The sequence below is a fragment of the Indicator indicator genome, chromosome 19, assembly GCF_027791375.1.
Source record: "Indicator indicator isolate 239-I01 chromosome 19, UM_Iind_1.1, whole genome shotgun sequence".
Taxonomy (NCBI): domain Eukaryota; kingdom Metazoa; phylum Chordata; class Aves; order Piciformes; family Indicatoridae; genus Indicator; species Indicator indicator.
The window spans coordinates 8,381,680-8,401,310 of record NC_072028.1 but is presented as its reverse complement, the minus strand read 5'-3'; the positions used below and the strand labels follow the sequence as shown (position 1 = coordinate 8,401,310).

At 53.0% G+C, this 19,631-nt stretch overlaps 1 protein-coding gene across 1 annotated transcript; it reads left to right on the top strand.

The window, feature by feature from the left end:
• Positions 1 to 348: 348 nt before the first annotated feature.
• On the top strand, positions 349 to 17,922 carry LOC128973467 (dual specificity protein phosphatase 22-A-like). Its single transcript, XM_054389793.1, has 8 exons — positions 349 to 393; positions 540 to 618; positions 2,116 to 2,149; positions 3,028 to 3,110; positions 6,869 to 6,918; positions 11,020 to 11,094; positions 11,865 to 12,036; positions 17,505 to 17,922. Exons 2-8 carry the CDS (start codon positions 598 to 600, stop codon positions 17,709 to 17,711), a joined length of 642 nt encoding a protein of 213 aa, XP_054245768.1. The 5' UTR covers positions 349 to 393; positions 540 to 597; the 3' UTR covers positions 17,712 to 17,922.
• The last annotated feature ends 1,709 nt before the right edge of the window (positions 17,923 to 19,631 follow it).

The window sequence follows — 19,631 nt, the reverse complement described above, 5'->3', positions numbered from 1 at the left end:
GGCTTATCCTCTGTGCTCCATTAGCTGCACATTGCTCCTGGCATGCTCTAGTGTCCAAGGTAAGTGCCTTGCTCTGAATTCCACTCTCCTCCTTCGGACTGGGAGGAATTGACAAGATCAAGGGAGAAATCCTGTGGGGTGCGGGGCTCGGACCAGCCTGCAGCAACCTGGGCTGAAGCTTGGTGAGCATCACTGGGACAAGAGAGTCATTCCTCCCAGAAATGGCCTCCTCATCACCCTCCCCAAACGGCTGTGAAAGTCCCAGGGAGCCTGGGAAAGAAACCTGAGCCTCACCATGGCCCTGATCCTTATTTCATCCTTCTCTGCCCAGCAGCAGCCACTCTCCTCGATCCCTTTCCCCTGACAGGGACCAGCCAGAGCAGCCTACAGCTGGTAAGTGAGCTGAGTTTGCTGGGGCTCTGTATGCTCCCCTGCTGGCACATTTTCCCTCTTTGTCCTGCTTTTGGCAGAGGGATGTGTGGTTGGAGGGGCACCAGATCTCACCCTCCTGTCTGAGCTTTCTGGGTGTTTATTTACAGATAGCTTTGGGTACTGAGAAGCCACCTCAACCCTCATCCTGGGGAGAAGAAAAATACCATGGGGACTGGAATGAGCAAGGTACTGGGGGATGTTGGTCAGTATGTTCTCCCTGGGCTGGAGACCTTTCTCCTGCAGCCCAGGGGGGATGCTCATTCCCAAGCCACCACAATGTCCTAAGTACAACCATTTGCATCTTCTTTTTCTCATTCCTCTTTGAAACTTCAAAGAAAGGAATTGAGAGAGGGCAGTGATCCCTGGGTTTATATCTGAGGCAATGAGCTGAGTGCCTGCAGATGTCAGAAAGGTGACAACTGGCTTCAGATGCTCACCCCTGGGGTTATTAAGTCTGTGGCATTAGTGTCCTCAGGGCTGACAGGGGTCCCTGTGGGGAAATGTCCTCCTCTTGCCACCCTTGGGATGTGTCTGTGCCTCGTGAAGGGGGGATGTGAGGCTTTGCTGCTGCTTTGTGCTCAGCTGAACTCCAGGGCTGGCAGAGGGGATTGATTTCTGCTCTGTCCTTAAATAACCACTCAGTATTTGTGTCCTCCAGCTTAAAATTAGACTCTGGGACAACAACAGAGAGATCAGAGCAGAGCAAACTTTCTCTGCACAGCTCTGGTGTGATTTAACACTGAGGTTTCACCCCCTGCAAATAACACCCCAATCTTCAAAGTGGCTTTTACAGCCTCCTCAGAGCCACCAAATGCTCTGGGGGAACCCTTTGATAGGGACTGGGTTGGTGCAAATACATTTGTGGTGCAGGATTCAGCTTTGCCTTGATGAGACACAGGCTCTGGCATCACTCTTTTAGTGGTAACAGCTTGTGCTGGGCACAGATGTTTGTTGAATCCAGGTGTTTGCACCCCAGGAGCAGGCTGGGGTTCAGCTGAGTGATAAAGGTGGGCTGGATGTGACTCAGTGCTGTTGAAACCCCTTCTAGGGCCTCTGAAACCAGGTGTCTTCTGCCAGATGGGTGCAAGCAAGTCCAACTGATAATCAGCTCTTCCTTTCTGTGCCCCTGGAAAGAGCTCTGCTGGGCTCTTACAGCCCATAAATCCTCTGAGCTGCCTCTTTTTCTCCTTCCTAATCCTGCAGCAGCGAGTTGGAGACTGAATTTGCATATCTGATGGTACTTACTGCAGTATCCTGGCCAGAAAAGGCTTATAAATAGCCTGTGCCTCTGCCTGTTGCTCTGCTGCTGGCAGAGGCAACCTTTGAAACTGTTTGCTGGAGGTGGTTGCTATAGAACAGCAAAACAAACCCAAGCTGCAGCAGGGTTGATCTGCTTCCAGGAGGTGGAAGGGTCCCCGTTGGAGCCTTCCCTTGAAGGAGGAGGCTGGGGTGGGCTGAGCTGTTTGGGTAATCTACCTCTCAGCAGTGCCTTTCACAGAGCAATGGGAGCAAACACAACTCCCTTTCATTTATGGGTTTGCTCCTGAGGTGCCTGGTTTGTCAGTGCCTGGGGAGTTTGGTGGCAGAGGCTGGGACCACCACACTGCTTGGTGCTCCTGCCATGCTGGATGCACGTGGTGCCTGCTGCTCTCTGAAATCTCTCTCCTTTCTGTCACCTCCCAGGTTGTCAAAGGCCTCTATCTTGGGAATATCCGTGGTGAGTTCTTTCCCTGCTTCACCTCCACATCCTTGTGGAATCCCTGGGCAGCCCCTCTCCTTGAGAGGACCTTCTGCCTGCTCCCAGCTGTGCACCTTAGCATCTCCTGGAGATCCAAAGCTGCATCTCCTGGAGATCCAAAGCCACATCCCCAAGTTACGCAGTGCAGCTCTACCCCAGGAAAAGGACATCCATGGGGACTGTCAGCAGCCATGCTGGAGCTCCAACCTCTGGCACAGCTGGAAACCTCCCCTGTGTTTGCTGAGACAATATTTAGAGCAAGCCAATGCCTGGCTTTCACACGGGGACCTCTGAGCCTGTGAGAAGCTTGGGTTTCACCAAACAGCAAGGATACAACATCCTTTGCCAAGTTAGCAGTTTCATTTCTGATTTGGGGGTGTTTTCAGGAGGATTTGGCTTTGAGGCATCACAGAATTGTGGAATTGTTTGGGTTGGAAAAAACCTCCAAGATCAAGTCCAACCATTAATTCAGCACTGCCAGCACTCCAAACCATGTCCCTCAGCACCACATCTACACCGCTTTCCAATCCCTCCAGGGATGGGGACTCCACCATTGCCCTGGCAGCCTGATCCAGGCCTTGACAACCCTCAAGGGAAAGAAATTTTCCCTTCTGTCCAATCTAAACCTCCCCTGGTGCAATTTGAGGCTCTTTCCTCTTGTCATGTCACTGGGTAAAAGAGACTGACATGGCCAAGCATGGTCCCCCTTCCTGCATTGTGCAGGGTGACATGAGGTGGGAAGGGGTTGGCAGTGGGGTCCAGAGGCTGGTTGGCAATGAATGTGGGTTGCTGATAAGTGTTGGCTAGGCAGAGCTGTCAGGAGAGCAGCTGATTCCACATGCTGCTTCTGCTTCCAGACTCTGAGGACCGGGAGAACCTGCTCAAGAATGGGGTGACTCACATCCTCTCTGTCCACAACAGTGCCAAGCCAGTGCTGGAGGTGAGTGTCTGAGTAGGGAGGGGCTGGAGGACCCCCTGGAGCTGTGAAGATGGAGCTAGGACACGCATGGTCTTCTCCTGGTGTGATGCAGAGAGGGGAGAAGCAATGCTGGAGTACTCACAGTGTGGGGTCCAGCTCCAGAATCCTCAGTACAGGAGAGACATGGACCTATTGGAGCAGGTCCAGAGGACACCACAGCAATGGTACAAGGGCTGGAACGCCTCTGCTGTGAGGACAGGCTGAGAGTTGGAGTTCTTCAGCAGCAAGAAGAATTTTTTTCCACTGAGGGTGGTGAAACCCTGGCCCAGGTTGCCCAGAGAGGTGGGAGATGCCCTGTCCCCGGAACCGTTCCAGGTCAGGTTGTTTGGGGCTCTGAGCAACCTGCTGTAGTTGCAGATGTCCCTGCTGACTGCAGGGTGGTTGGACTAGATGACCTTGAAAGGTCCCTTCCAACCCAACCCAGTCTGTGATTCTATGATAACGCCAGATTTGTACCAGTTTGCCCCACGCACACAAAGGTGCTCAGCTCTGGCTTATGGCACAGAGGGCAGTGGGGTTTTGGAGGGTCACGATCACCTCCTCAGTTTCTTTTTAGGGCGAAGCAACCACAGCGCTGCCGAGGCCGGGACCCGGTGGGGTGCTCGGTGCTGCTGCGGGGAGAACCACAAGAGGGCGACAGTGTCCCGCGGATGGCAGTGCCAGGGCCACATCCAGCCCTGACGGGCACTGGGGTCAGGGCTCAGAGGGTTCCGGAGCAAGCCCCCCAGCTCCAGGACAGGATTCCCAGCCCACCCTGGCTCTGCCTGTCCTGTCCTACCCCTGCCTGCAAACCCTTCTGCTGTGGGTGGGGGAAACTGAGGCAGGAGAGAGCTGCCTGGTGGAGTGATGGCAGAGGTGCTGGTCAGGACTTTTGGGCACAAATCCTGCCTGTGTGGACTCTGGGGGAGTCTGCAATAGGAGGAACATCCCCATATTGAGACAGAATCATGGAATGATGGGATCATTTTGGTTGGAAAAGACCTTAAGATCCTTGGGTCCAACAGTTAACTCAGCACTGCCAGGCCACCACCAAGCCATGTCCCTCAGCACCACATCTCCATGGCTTTGAAACCCCTCCAGGGATAGGGACTCCACCATTGCTCTGTGCTGCCTGATCCAGGGCTTGACAACCGTTTTAGGGAAGAAATTGTTCCTCATGTCCAACCTAAACCTCTGCTGGAGCAACATGAGGTTGTTTCTTCTTGTTCTGTCTCTTTTCCCTTGGGGGAAGAGACCAATTGCCACCTGGCTGCAACCTCCTGTCAGGGAGCTGTAGAGAGACAGAAGATCTCCCCTCAGTCTCCTTTTCTCCAGGCTGAACAGCCCCAGTGCCCTCAGCTGCTCCTCACCAGACTTGTTCTCCAGACCCTTCACCAGCTTTGGTGCCTTTCTCTGGACATGGTCCAGCACCTCAGTGCCTCTCTTGGGGTGAGCAATCCAGGACAGTCATTGCTCTGGTCCTGCTGGTGACACTATTGCTGTTCCAAGCCAGGTTACTGTTGGCCTTCTTGGCCACCTGGGCATGAAGTGCCTCATTTTCAGCTGCTGTTGACAAACACCCCCAGGTCCTTTTCCACCTGGCACTTTCCAGCTGCTCTGCCCCAAGCCTGGAGCTTTGCATGGGGTTGTTGTGACCTAGTTGCAGGACCTGGAACCTGGCCTTGTTGAACCTCATCCCACTGACCTTAGCCTATCTGTTCAGCTTGCCCAGATCCTTCTGTAAATCCTCTTTACTCTCTAGCAGATCAATATTCCTGCCTAACTTGCTGTCAACTGCAAGTTCTCTGAGGCTGCCTCACTCATCCTCATCCAGGTATTAAAGAGGACAGGCCCCAGTACTGAGCCCTGGGGAACCCCACTTACGACTGGCCACCAATGGCATTTAACCCCATGCACATAACTTTTGGGGCACAACCATCCAGAGAGCTCTTAACCCACTGAAGAGTAGACCCAGATCACACTGTCCATCTTGCAGTCAATGGCCACATGCAGCTTGCATTGGATCCACTCCCAACTCCCAAATCCCAGGATGCTGCAGGAGATGAAGGGGGCTGCTTGGACCCCTCATTCTTTGGGTCTATGATGGTCAGGGCAGCACCAAACTGAGCCTCTTCCCCACTAAGATGTTGAGTAACGTGGAGAAGGAAGGAGGCTGCATAAAACTGGTGCAGAGAAACGGCTGCTGGCTGGAGAAGGGGCAGCAGCTGGGGCTGGAATGATTTGAGGCACGGCCAGACGGGTAGCAAACCACACAGTGAGCTTACAACACGGAGCAAGCCTCGGGGCTGGTGGAAAGGGGAACCGGAAAGGCATGGTGGGTTGAGCAATGTGTCAATCACAGCCCTGGGCTGGGAACCACAAACCCCAGCACCCTTCCCATGCATGGCCCAGATCCCCGAGCTGGGATGGGGGCACCTGGGTCTGTGGGGAAGTGGAAGCTGCTGGGAGCCTGGCAGTTAATCCAGGATCAGAGTGTGAGTAAGGGCTTGGGGAGGAGTGAGGTGACTTTGGCTGCTCCAGTGGTTGACACGGTGGCTTTGCTGGCACGCTGCTTCTCCTTGCCGTGGGGAGGCCGAGCTGTTGGCAGGCATGACAAGGTGCAGCCGGATTTTGGGAAGCCACAGCCCATCATGGCTCATCCCACAAAGCCTGCTGGTGTTTGTTTACTGGTCACAGTGCCCTTGCCTGGTGCAAGGTCCCCTTCAAACATCCCTTGCATGTCAGGGAGCCGTGGTTTGGTTGGGGATGTGGATGAGGAACCTGCTGGCTCCATTTCCCCCTCTGCCACAGCTTTTGCAGCTTCTCCAAGTGGGGAGCAGCTGGCTGGCACGCCATGGGGAGCTGGCAAGTGCCAATGGCTGCAGCACCTTGTCCCCATCCCACGAGAGGCTGCAGGATGACAAAGAGGAACTGAGGAGGATGGATGGCAAGGAGAGGTGATGCATGGGAAAACCCATCTGCACTCATCCACACAATGTGGGTCTTTCCAGAATGGGAATATCCCTGTGGCCATCCCAATCTGCCCATTCCCTTCTTAAATAATGGACTTTTCCCAGCCCCCTGGTTTGTCCTGAGCTGGAGTGGAAAAGGGTGGACCACGGGCTTGGGCGTCATCAGTCCAGGGGGGAACTTTTGACAGCAGCGATGCCATAGGGGAGCTGGTGGAGGTGGGGCAGTCCCTGGTGCTGGATTTCAACTCTGACTGGCAGGATTTCCACCCATTTCACTGAGGAAAAAAATCTCAAACCAAACCAAAAAAAAAAAAAGAAAAAATGAAATTAAGAGGATCTAATTTTAGCTCAGAAGAGGGAGGATCAAGGAAGCAACGTTTTAGAGAAAGGAAAGTAATCTGCCCTATGCCAACTTGCAGCAGGATGACATATTGTGTCCAGGAGGAAACAACTCATTGATGAGAGTGACTTCATCAGTGCCTGTTGTCACACATCTTCCTGCCAGGACTTGCTGCTTGGGACCCCAGGAAAGGGGTGGCTAATTTTTGGGGAGGTCCTGAGCATCATTCCCCACAGCCTGGCCTCTGCACTGGGAATTAAGGGGAAAATAACCCAAAGTGGGATGGATGTGAACCCAGCATGGGATTCAAAAGTGGATTGTGGCTTTCCCTTCACCAAAGGGTCAGCTGGGGAGAGGGAAAGGAGAGGAATGGGAGATTTTGGGTTTCATGGAGGTATCTTATTACTGTGATCATCCTTGTCTTGCAGGACATGACCTATCTCTGTATCTCAGCCTCAGATTCATCAAGCCAAAACCTGTAAGTCATTTGCCATCCTTTGGTGTCCCAGCATCTTGTGTTGGTAGTTGTTGGTCAATAAAAGCTTAGGTTCTGCAGGATGAAGTTTAGGCCATTCACGCTGTGGAAACTCCACGTCCCTGAGAGGCTTGGGAGAAGCTGTGGCTCATTCTCACCTCATAAATGGCATTTGTAGGGCTTAAAATCTGTTTGTTTGTGTGTTTGTGCTCAATGAATGTTCTTTTCCCATCAGATGCAGAATTATGCTGCTGGGCAGGGCTGAAAATTGGTCCCTTTTTAATTGGGTTAGAAAAGCAACAAATTGTGTTGGTCTTCCAGATGTTCTCCTTGGAAAGAGAAATAAAACATTTGTTAAAATCAAATTCCTTCCCCCCCCACAAGCTTAGATATTTTTAAGTCCTTCAAGGATGTTCTTGAGATGGTGGTGAGAGGTGCTGCAAGGAAGGCCCAGACTTGATGGGATGTGGTGCTGGGGTGTGATGGGTGCAGGCACTGCTGTCACTGGGAGGGGGGTGGTTGCAGCAGCCTGCTGCTGCTGCTCTGGGTGATGGGACTCCATAAACCATCCATTGCAACCAGAAAAAAGGTGACTGAGGCAACTCCATGGTGAGCTCTCCAGCCTGCCCTGCCTCCAGGCCACCCTGGCTCATGCAAACAGCTTGAAGAACTCAGGAGTCTCTGATCATATCTTCCAGCTAGCTGACCTCAGTGTTGGAAGGTGCAGAGCCTTCTCTGAGCTGGCTCAGACTCCTGGGGACTGCTTTTGTGCCTTGGTGGTCCCTTGTGCCACCCGGGGAGCATGATGGGGCTGAGGAGCATCCAGGGAAAAGGTGCAGGGAGTAAATCAAGAGTCAGCATTGCTCAGCTCCCTTTGACTTTCAGGTGCCCAGGCCAAAACAAGCTTCTCTGCAGCAACAGGGTGCATGAAGAAGAGTGTGGCCAGCAGTTTAAGGGAGGTTCTGCCCCAGTGAGGCCCCATGTGGAGAACTGTGTCCAGTTTTGTGCTCTCCAGTTCCAGAGAGACTGGAGAGAGCCCAGCAGGGGCTCTGAAGATGCTGGGGGGACTGGAGCATCTCTATGAGGAGGAAAGGCTGAGAGACCTGGGGCTGTCTATTCTGGACAAGAGCAGCCTGAGAGGGGATCTGCTCAATGCTCAGCAAAAGATAAAGGGTGAAGGGCAGGATGATGGGGCCAGGCTCTTTCCAGTGATGCCCAGTGATGGGGCAAGGGGCAACGGGCACAGACTGGAACCCAGGAAGTTCCATCTGAACACTAAGAGAAACTGCTTTGCTGTGAGGGTGCTGGAACCCTGGAGCAGGCTGCTCAGAGAGGTTGTGAAGTCTCCTTCTCTGGAGAGGTGGAGAGGTTCCAAACCTGCCTGGATACTGCTATCCTGGGCAAGCTGCTGCAGGTGACCCTGCTTTAGCAGGGCGGTTGGACTAGATGCCCTCCAGAGATCCCTGCCAACGCCACCATGCTGGGATTTTTCTCACCCATCAAACCCTAGAAAGGATCAAAACTTCCCACACAGTGGCTGGACTGAGCCCTGTGGAGGTTTTCCAGCATCCCTGGGAGCAGCCCTGCCCGGGGGTGTGATTCTGCTTGCTCATGCTCCCGCTGAGCGGAAAAAGAAGCTTTACAAGAAAGCCCTGCCTCAGCAAGAGCTGGGTTTTTTTGACTGTTTTTTTTTTTCTCCTCTCAGTTCTTTGCATTTGTGGCATTTTTGTCAAAAGGAAAAAAAAAAGAAGAAAAGAAGGGGGGGATGGAGGGGGGAAAGATAAGGCTGGCTGTCGGAAGGAAGATGTGTTCAAGGAACTATTTTCTGCTTGTCAGTTTTTGCCTTGGATTTCACAATCCTCATGAACTTCTTGTGCTGCTGGGGCACAAGACCTCAGTGGCTCTCAGTGTTACCAAGCTCCATGCCTCTATCCCACGGTTCCTGGATGGAGAAAATTATGGGGAGACCTTTCCTCTGGTTGGCTGCCTGGGGGAGGGGGGGAAAAACAAACCATGAAGTGTGTGAGGGTGGATGAAGCAGCCAAAATGCTCACCTCACTCCAGGATGGGTTGGGAGGAGCAGTGTTGTGTGGGCTAGAGGCTGGTATGAAGTGTGCCAAGGGACCTAGATGTGAGAGCATTGTGTTCTTGCAAGCAAAGTGTTTCCTCCCTGGTCCCAGCCAAGGGGCTGAAGATCTGGAGAGCTTGACTCTGGGTAGGCAACATGTGCAGGCCCTGGGAGATGTTGCCTGCTTTGCGAAGGTGAGGAGGATGAGGAAAAATCCCCTGGGACAAACTTTAGGGAGGGAAAGCCCCTCCCCTCAATGGGATGCTCTGTTTGTTGTGATGGTTGAGGAGGAGGCACATTTGTAGCCTATGAGGAGTGATGGACTGACTACCATCCCAGGGAGGTGGCTGAATCCCTGTCCTTGGAGGTTTAAAAGAAGCAGAGATGTGGTGCTGAGGGACAAGGTTTAGCACCAGACCTGGTAGAGATAGAGAATGGTTGGACTCAATGATCTTAGAGTCATCTCAGATAGAAAAGCATGTTGAGATTCTATCTCCTTCTAGGGCTGAGAGGTTCGATATTCTTAGTACGATCACATCTTCAAAGACTCCTCCACTTCTCTTCCAAGGCAGCAGAACCCTCTGCTATTTCTGAGTACATCCTTAACTGGTGTCTTAGAAGGCACCTGAGTCTTGCCATTCCAAGGAAGGGTGATGAGCAGCATCCCCTTCCATCCTCATCCTAGGCAAAGGTGAAAACGATCCCCTTCCATGGGGGATGGGGGAGGTTTGGGAGGATTCTGCCCTGTGCTTGCAGAGAAGCCAGCTGGGAGTGAGCCCTGGATGAGGGGAACAACTCTGTAGTAGCTCATGGCTCATGTAGTAGCTCATAGCTTGGCTTCTGAGAAAGAAGGAAGGCTGTTCAGATGCACACCCACCCCATCACGTGGAGGCAGGGGAAGTTGGACACCAGCGCTGGGGCAGAGGTGATGCTGCCTCTTGCACTGGCTGCTGGGCAGCTCTGGATCAGCTGTGCCAAAGGGACTCCTCCTCCTCCTCCTCCTCCCAAAAAAGCCGAGGGCTGTGTGGCCAGGGAGTCCACCAGCAGCCCGGGTTATCCAGCAGCAGGTTTTCTGCCTCAAAACTGTCCCAGGGTTTGGTGGGACTGCAAGGATGAGCAGGGATGGGCAATGTTGAGTGCAAACCCATGCTGACATGAATATCTGGCTCAGTGTGGGCTCTTGGAGATGGCTGCTTCTTCAGGAGGGATCAGCTGCAGCTTTCAGCTTCCTGTGCAGTGATGAGAGGGAGCGATGGGTCTCACCAGAGCCTGCACAACTCTCCCATGATCTATCTTCCCAGCACATATGGAATTATTTATCCTGGTTTCTAGGTCTCCATGCTTTCAAAGAGGTGGGTGCTACTCAGAGTGCTGAGCATCCAGGTCAGAAGAGGAGAAGCACCAAAGTGTGTTGCAGCTGAGCTTCCAGAAAGCCCTGACTCCTTTTGCTGCAAAACTCACTAGTTTATGGTTAACATGATCTCTCTGCCTTGTTATGCTTTGAAGAATGCAGGACAGCCTGTGTTGTTCCTGGCAGTCCTACCTCTTTGACACGGGCATCTTGTTGTGCCCTCCCTGGAGTGGGAAGGGGCTGGAGAGGCTGCTGGAGATGAGGAAGGGAAGAGAGTTGTACCATTTTTTGGACTTTGTCCTTACTTTCTCCCCCACCAGCATCTCTCCCTTCGAGGGAACGGAGTGGTTTTGGCATTGCTTGGGAACTAGGGCTGATGGCTCAGGAGAACTTCTGAAGCAAGGATGTGGCTCAAGGTCCCTGGATGCTGTCTCCCTGAGCTGGTTTGATTCATGTCATCACCCCTTTCCTGACCCACTGGGAAACAGGAAATCTCTTGGAAAGTCTCCCAGGTCCTGTCCTTCCTGGCAGCTGAATATCAGCCCTTCTGCCTTCTCCTGACAGGGCAAGGATCTGTGCTCTCATTCCACTCCAGGATGGTGGGAAGTCCTTTGGAGGAGGGAGACACAAGTGTTACTGGTGTGGCCAGGTGCCCATCCTCACTTCTCTGCCTCTCTCCTTGCAGGCTGCAGCATTTTAAGGAGTGCATCAAGTTCATCCACGAGTGTCGGCTCGGTGGGGGAGGCTGCCTCGTCCATTGGTAGGAGCTGCTGTCACCACCCTGTGTCTCTTGGTTCCCCTCTGGGATGGGGGGATTGGCTCCAAAAAAGTGTCCTTGGCCCTGCCAAGATCCATGGGAATGGGTGGTCTGTGCACTGAAAACTTGGAACATCCAGGGGGGTGGGACAGGGGAAAGCCACCTGCCTGGGGCTACTAGTGGTGACCTATGGCCATGTAGCTCCTTATGCCCAGCCAGTCCATGGCTGGTGAATCCCACTAGCACCTGAGTGAGAGGGAGTGCCTGTGGAATCATGAATCATAGAATTGTTTGGGTTGGAAGACCTTCAAGATCATCAGGTCAAACCATTCACCCAGCACTGCCAGGTCACCACTAAATCATGTCCCTCAGCACCACATCTCCATGGCTTTTCAGTCTCCCCAGGGATGGAGACTACACCACTGCACTGCCCTGGGCAGCGAGGGCCAGTGTCTGACAACTCTCTCAGGGAAGAAATTGTTCCTCATGTCCAACCTAAACCACTCCTGGTGCAACTTAAGGCCGTTTCCTCTTGCCCTATCACTTGTTCCTTGGAAGAAATATTGACCCCTACCTGGCTCCACCCTCCTTTCAGGGAGTTGGGAAGAGCCAAAAGGTGTCCCCTCAGCCTCCTTTTCTCCAGGCTGAACAACCCCAGTTCCCTCAGCCACTCCTCATGAGCTGCATCCCACGGGTGTCCCTTGCAGTGAGGTCTCACCAGCCTCCACAGTGGGAATACCTGTCCCTGAGACTGCTCTTTCCCACCATGCCAGCCTGGCTGGGGTCTCACGCAGCACCACCATCCTGGTGGCTTACCTCATGACGGTGACAGAGCTCAGCTGGGAGAGCTGCCTGGCTGCCACCAAGGCTGTGCGCTCCTACATCAGCCCCAACTTTGGCTTCCAGCAGCAGCTGCAGGAGTATGAGGTGACCTTGCTGCAGGAGGTACATCCCACGTAGACATACCCTTAGAGATGTGTGTGTGGTGGTGGTGGGGGTGGTTGGGGGTTGCAAGCATGCACAGCTCTTTTGCATGCAGCTCTCTGCAGGGACCAGCTGCTCGCCTGAGGTGGCTTTGTGCAGGCTATTTATTGCCTGGGGATTTTGGGGTTTGCATGCCAAAAAAAAAAAAAAAAACACAAAAACTAAACCAAACCAAACCAAATAGTTAAAGAAAAAAAAAAAGTGCCTGGATAATCTGAGGCTGCTCTTAAAAGAAGCTCTTTAAAGCCCCAGCACTTCACTTGAGAGCTCAGTTAGGACGTAGCAGGAGGGATGGGTGAGTAGTAGGTGCTCCAGAAGCCTCAGGGAGGGTGTTAGGATGGCTCCAGGGAATGCAGTGGGAGCTGGAGGTGAAAAGTGTGAGAGGAAAAAGAGGAAAGCTTTTAGGAGAGGTCTCTAGATGTCTGGGCATGCCTGGATCCAGCTGGGCTTGCTCTGACATCAAGTCATCACAGAATGATAGAATGGCTTGTGTTGGAAGGTACCTTAAAGATCCTCTATTTCCAATCCTCCTGCCATGAGCAGGGACACCTCCTACTAGACCAGGTTGCTCAACACCTCATCCAGCCTTGTCTTAAACACATTCAGGGATGAGACATCCACAGCTTCTTTGGGGAACCCATTCCAGTGTTTTACCATCCTCATAGTAACCTACTTCTAATGTCCCATCTAAACCTGCCCTGCTCCAATTTAAAACCACCACCTGCCATCCTATCACCACATGCCCTTATAAAAGCCCCTCTCCAGCTCTCCTGTAGGTACTCTCCCTTCAGGTACTGGAAGTCCACTATAAGATCTCTCCAGAGCCTTCTCTTCTCCTGGCTAAACAGACCCAACTCCTTCAGGCAGTCCTCAGGCTCTTACCACCTTTGTAGCTCTCCTCTGGATCCTCTCCAGCAGATCCATGTCCTTCTTGTGCTGGGGGCTTCAGAGCTGGACAGAGTACTCCAGATGAGGTTTCACAAGAGCAGAGGGTCAGAATCACCTCCCTTGACCTGTTGCCCACACTTCTTTTGATGTAGCCCAAGACACAGTTGGCTTTTTGGGCTGCCAGTGCACATTGCTGGCCCGTGTCAAGCACCTCATCAAACAGCATCTCCCTTCTCTGCAGGGCTGCCCACCTCAGCCTAGAGGTAGGCAGAAGACAGAAGCAAGTGTTGATGGAGAAATTCTCCTCTTTCCTCCTCCAAACAATGCAGAGCAGCAGGTCTTAGGAGAGCAGAAGTCCAGACTGGGTGGGTTCCCATCCTGTACCAAGAAGGGATGATGTAGCTGAGCTGGATGTTGGCAGCTGGGAGTGACAGCAGCATGTTGAACAGGAAGAGGAATGTTGCAGAGGTCAGAGCTGCACTTTTGACCCAGAAAGCCTTTGAAAGCAAAGGCAGAGGCCTTTAAAAGCACAGCTCCCACCCAGGTCCCAGCTGCTCGCCAGCCTCCCATGTTGGACCCTGCTCCTTCACCCAGCCCTGGGGTCTGCAGCAAAGGATCAGGATCTGAAACTGTCCCAGAAGGCCACATGGAGCAGCTGGACCTCTGCCAGAAAAGCCTAACCCACAACTCAAGGTGTACAAGGCATCTTGCAGCCCATGTCATCCCTAAACTTGGTCCTGTCCCTGGAGGTGAAGCCCCCAAATGAAGCTCCTCCAATCAACTGCAGCCACGAGCATCTTGACACAACCCCATGGCGAATGGTGTCAGGGACCTGGTGGTCCCTCTGGCTGTGCTGAGCCCTTCAAGAGGATTTCTTTACTCCCAGAAAAGAGACAGGGACAGCATGTGATGTTGACCCAAACGTCAGCCCCTTCCCCATCACTCAGTTCCCTTCTCTGGCTGCTGGAGGGACAGGCAAGTGCTGTCACATGAAGGATCAGCCCTGCCCCGTTAGCAAAAAGAGCCACAGAGGAGTGAAAAGTAGTCCAAGGGATTACAAAACACCCACAGTGCTGGAGATTCCCTGAGGGACTTCCCCTGGCCAGGGCAGCTCTCCCCAGCCCTTCCCACGCTCTGGCTGTGTCCCAGCACAGCCTCTGATGTGGGGTTTGCTGTGTGCCCCTGCTCCACTGGAGACATTCCTCCTGCCCTACAATACCCAGGTTGGGATCAGCAGGCACCAAACTTTCCTCTCTTTCCCTTAGATGCTTTTTCATCACCTCAAATTTCTCTGAGGGCTTTGCAAAGCATTTTCCTGAACATAGCCAAAGCAGAGCCAAGGGCGGAGGCACTTGGCTGTGTTTGTCTGAGCCTGGGGATTTGGGAAGAGCTGCCTTTTCCTTCAACCATTCCTGTGTTCCCTGCTGTGATATGGGGAGGGAAGCTGTAGATGGACATGGGTGGAAGGCTGCTTCCACAGCACCAGTGGCCAAGGCTGGGTGCTGCAAGCAGGGACTGCTCTGCCATTACTCACCTGCAGCTGCTTTTGAAGAGGAGCCAGGATGGATGCTCCAACCCTACTGATGATGTCCTGCTGCCTGCCCACCCCTGTGCCCTCCACCTTTGCAAGAGGAAGGGATCTGTGGGCAGCTGAAGTGGATGGCTGCAGGTCCCATAGGGTGGTGGACACCATGGTCGTGTATCTGTGTGACCAGAAGCCCACAGGACACGATGCCATGTGATTCTTGCACCTTGCTTCAAAGAAGCAAAGATGATTTAGAATCATCTAATCCATGTCCCACTGCAGTCAGGTGAAGAGAGCAGGTTGCTCAGAGCCCCAGACAACCTGACCTGGAATGTTCTCAGGGATGGGGCATCTCCCACCTCTTTGGGCAACTTGGGCTTGTGTCTGACCACCCTCAGTGTAAACAGTTTGTTCCTTTTATCAGCAGGTGGTTTGCTTACCCTGGCTGTGGCAGGTCACACCTTGTTTCCCTTTGTGGCTTTGGGGTGGATGTGTGTAAGGAGGGTACAGGATCAAGGGTATCATGACCTGAGCTTCAGTTTTTGCTGAGGATAGAAAAGAGGTTAAATTTGCTCATTTGGCCAAGCTGTTGTCCTGGCAGCCAGCAGCTGTTTGGGAGCAGACACAGATAAGGGCTGGGCAGGATGCTCATGAGGAAAAGTTTCATTGCTTTTTGGTGAAAATCTGTGGGGAGCAGGTTGGATGTCCTCCCTAGGGCTGTAGGAGAGCATCCCTTGGTTTCTTTGATTCTGCAGCTGGGACTTCAGATGGGATCCCAGGAAGCAGAAATGGGGAAGGTGCTCTCCAGGGCTGCCCAGCTGTCCCTAACCCCGTGTGGGTTTGAGCTGGCTAATGGTTCTTATCTGGGCTAGAAGGATAAAGAGGGAGGGAAGGGACCAAGAGCAGTGGTAGATGATGGGCAAGGCTAGAAAAGGAAGTCAGTGAGTGCAGAGAAGGCAGCATGGATGTGTGAGAGAGAGCCCACAGATGGGCATTCAGGTGATGGATCTGTCACCCCATGGTGCTGGCACACCACGGCCACGCTGCCTTCCCCTTCCCAGTGCCATTCCAGATGGGATGGATGCTCCTGGCCCCATGAAAAAGGAGGAGGAGGGCAATGGGTTAGTGGTCAGTGCTGGAGGAAATGGGTTGTAAGCACTTCTTGCTCTGGCTTTAAAGGGAAATGCCTGGCAGTAGCAGTTGGGTGCTTCCCCCGGGCTCCTGCCAGCTCCTTTCTTCCTTTGCTGGATGGTGGGAACCAGGCCCAAGGCTGGGGACTGGGTGCTGAGCTGTGGTGGGTGCTGAACTTCAGTGGATGTCAAGCCTTGGTGGGTGTTGTTGGCCAGGCTGATCTCCTCATGAAGTTTCATCCCTCTGGATGGCTTGCATGGGAGGGATGTTTTCCCCAGGAACAGCTGGCATCGATGTTTGCCTCAAATCCTCTCCCAAATTCTGTCCCAATTCCTTTGGGACTCATTTCCCAGGAATTATATCCTAGCAAGAAAATCAGACTGGACTGTCAGGGTGCACTCCAAACAAAGAATGCAGACAGAGAGCACACAGCAGCCATGGTGAGTCCCACTGTCTGAAAGAGGGGATTTGGGAAATTCAAATATTCCCATTGGAAATTCCCTCTGCCAGAGCTGACTTCCCCCTGTTGCAGGAGGGAGGGATGATGCTAGGGTCACTCTCAGACATTCTTCTCTTGCAGATCCCTGTGCCTGCAGCATCCCCAGCACAATGGGGCTGAGCTGCCCATCCCACTCTCCTGCATCCTGCTCCTTTGCCATGAGCTTGGTGGCTCCCAGGCGTGGGGTGCTGCCATGGCACCCCCGGGCAGCTGGAGCTGTTGCAGGGGCACCTCACCATCTCCCTCTGGTTTCCACAGCTGCATTCCACACCTGTTTCAGTGCTGCCCCATGCCAAGGCTCTGATGACTGGTCCCTGTCTGGATCCTTTGCACCAGCAAGTGCTCCTTATCCTTTTTGTAAGGAGTTTGGTATTGCTGGGCGTGCTCCTACCACTCATCCCAATAAATTTTGCTTGCTGGAGCAGCTGGTTCCCAGTTACTTACAGGCTGCCCAGAGAAGTGTTAGGTGCCCTGTTCTTGGAATAATTCCAAACTGGGTTGTTTGGGGCTGTGAGCAACTTGATCTAGTTGCAGATGTCCCTGCTGACTGCTTTGGGGTTGGAGTAGGTGATCTTTAAAGGTCCCTTCTAACCCAAACCAGTCTCTGATTCTATAGTTAGGAAGATGCCAAATCCCTGCCTGCTTCCCTTGAGCACTGGGCAACTGGCACAGCAGGTCCTGGCCAAGCTGCCCATCCTGCCCAAGCTGTTGTGTGTTGCAGTCTGGGCCCTTCTGGTCATTTCTCATCCCAGCAGTAATGGGAAGCATTTCTACGGATCATCTCTTGCTTCCCAGACACCTCCAGACCTCAGCCTGCTGCCAGCTGGCCCCTGGCCACCCACAAGCTCCTGCCACTGAATCATCCTTTGCATCTGGCTGCAGTGATGGAGGGGGATGAGAGGAACCCCCCCCCCCCCCCAACCCCAACCACAAGAAGTCCTGCAAGCTAACCTCCATCAACATGCAAGATCTGACCTGTGGCAGTGAGTGCAGCCTGTCCCCACACTGCCACAGCGAGGGGAAAGTGTGGGGAAGCTTTTCTGATGGGAACTGGGGCACATGAGGAACAGCAGCAGCTCCTTGGCAATGACAAGTAAACAAAGCTGCCGTGGTAGCTGCAGCCGGTGTGAGAAGCTGAGCATGCTGCCAGCCCTCTGGGTCCATCTGGAACAGGATGGAGGTGTGGGGAGGGCTTGCTTGAGGCAGGCAACTGTCATATCTCTCAGGTTGCATGTGAGCTCCTGTGAAACTGTGACCTTTGTGCTTGCTGGCTGTGGCTGTGACGCAGCAGGCATTGCCCTTGCTGAACTCACTGCTTTATGCCAAAGCTGAGGGTGTCTCAGCTCCTGCTGATCCCAGCAACCTCTTTTGGCTTTGTCCTGGCAGTACCGCGCCTGGATCCGCCGTGACTATGGCAGGAACCCATTCAAGGACCAGGAGGAGCTGCAGTGCTTGCTGGCTGGACAGGAGCAGAGGCAGAAGGAGCAGCAGCTGGGGAGCAGGGATTGGTCCTGGCACCACTCCCCAGCTCCCACCTACCCACTCCCCTACCACGCAGGTGGCACCGCCAGAAGCAGATGGATGAACAGATAAGCAGCTGCCTTCTCGCAGGCAGCCGTTGGCCCTGGGGCTTGGAAAGCTCAATCTTCCCTTTGCCAACTGCCCCTGGGGGGGTCATGTTTAGGGCAGCAAACTGCCAGTGCCAGCCTCGGCTGGGAGCTTGAGGGTTGGGACAGGGGGATGAGGGCTTGCAGACCCTCCTCTTGGCTGCTAGCTCTCTGTGTATCTCTGGGTGAGATGGTTAATAGATGAGAACGTCTTGCTCTGTCCTGTTTCTCCATTCTGCAGTGGGTCATGGGCACTTTTCCACCACACAAAGCAGCAGTCAGCCCATCGCTCTCTCCAACAGCACAATACCTGGGCACTCCTCTGGCAGGACATGGGAATGACAAAGAAGACCTTGGAAAGCCAAAGCAGTTTAAAATGGGAAGAGGCCACCTTGGCAGTGAAGCTAGAGACTGATGCAGTCTGCCTCAAGAGGGAGGGACAGGTCTTGAGGTTGTGGGAGTGCTGCTGAGTCCCAGTATCACCCTATGGGATGGGGACTTCAGATGTCCTTCATCATGCTTGGACTTTCCTGGTCCAGCCTGTCCTGGATAGATGTCTCTTTGGTGTTTTTCTTAGCCCACCATCCCCAGGGAGGGGGGAAATCCAGCAAGGCCAGAGCCTGTCCATCCCCACCACCTTCATCCCAGGAGCCAGAGCAGTTTTGGGTTTCCCCTGCTGTCCTGGTTGCAGAAGAAGCCAATTGCTTGACTGGACTGAGCTGACCCACAGACCAATTTAACACTGTTCCTCTCCAACAGCCTTTCTAATACTGAAAGAGCACCACCATGCTCCTTTTTTTTCATCCCAAACTCATAGAATCATAGAATGCACTGGGTTTGAAGGGACCTTTAAAGGTCATCTAGTCCAACTCCCCTGCAGCCAGCAGGGGCATCCCCAACTAGATCAGAGTTCTGCCAAGCTGACACACTGTGTTTCAAAAGTGGGGATTCACCATCTTCCTTTGCTAGGAGTCCCAACATCCATCCAACAAGGTGGGTCCCAACCCACCAGCATGACAATTCTCCATTTAAACCTTCAGCTCTTCCACTCTAACTTGGCTTTTTACCATCAATATCTTGGCTTGGCTTCTCTCAAATAGCCATTCTGCAATCCCTCCTGAAAAATATAAAAATGCACTTAAAGTATTTCCAGGAATTCCCTTCTTGAGCCCTTCTGGATACTGGGAGGGTAGCAGTGCTTGGGGTGATTCACCTAGCTCCTAATAAAGAGGAGAGTGATTAATCCCAGGAGGATGGCTGGTCCTGATTTGTGGAACTCCTGGGGGGAATGGGGGGATGGACTGACCTGACTGCTCTGCTTCCAGGTCCTGTTTCCTATTTTATGGATGAGAAACACCAGAAAGATGACGTTTTAAAGACTCAAAGCTTAGCTACAATGCATAGGAAAAAAAAAAATGGAGGCTTCTCCTTGTCTTGGCTGTTTATGCCACAGTTGGTGCCTGTAGCACCCTTTGCCCTGAGCAAATAAAGGGATCAAAGACTATAAATACTGTTGGTGGACTGGGCTGGAGGGAAGTGGAGCAAACTGGGTCAATACTGGGATTTAATACTTCCATTACTGTTTTAGGAAGCAGAACAATGGAACTTGTGTACAGGAGAAAAAAAGAGAAGAAAGTTGGTTTCTGGTGTTAATAGGAAGTCATTGAAGATCTGTGATAAGCAGAGATTAGAGGTGCAGTAGGTGTGATAACCTTTGTGGAGTGCTGCCATCCCATCCCTTGCACCAGCACAGGTGGCCATGTCCCTTCCCATCCCTCAAAATGGTCATCCCAGGACTCAAATATTCCCAAAACAGCCAAAACAGCTCTTATCCCTGAAAAAATCCCAACCCTCTTGATTTGGGGAATCACAAGGAACGCTCCTTATAATCTGCAGCAATCACCCA

What these genes read in the sequence shown, in the direction of transcription:
- LOC128973467 (XM_054389793.1), top strand. Translation starts at nt 598, where the DNA reads ATGGGGACTGGAATGAGCAAG. An exon ending in CTATCTTGGGAATATCCGTG is followed by an intron (nt 2,150 to 3,027) that starts GTGAGTTCTTTC and finishes TTCTGCTTCCAG; the next exon opens with ACTCTGAGGACCGGGAGAAC. An exon ending in AGGTGACCTTGCTGCAGGAG is followed by an intron (nt 12,037 to 17,504) that starts GTACATCCCACG and finishes TTGTCCTGGCAG; the next exon opens with TACCGCGCCTGGATCCGCCG.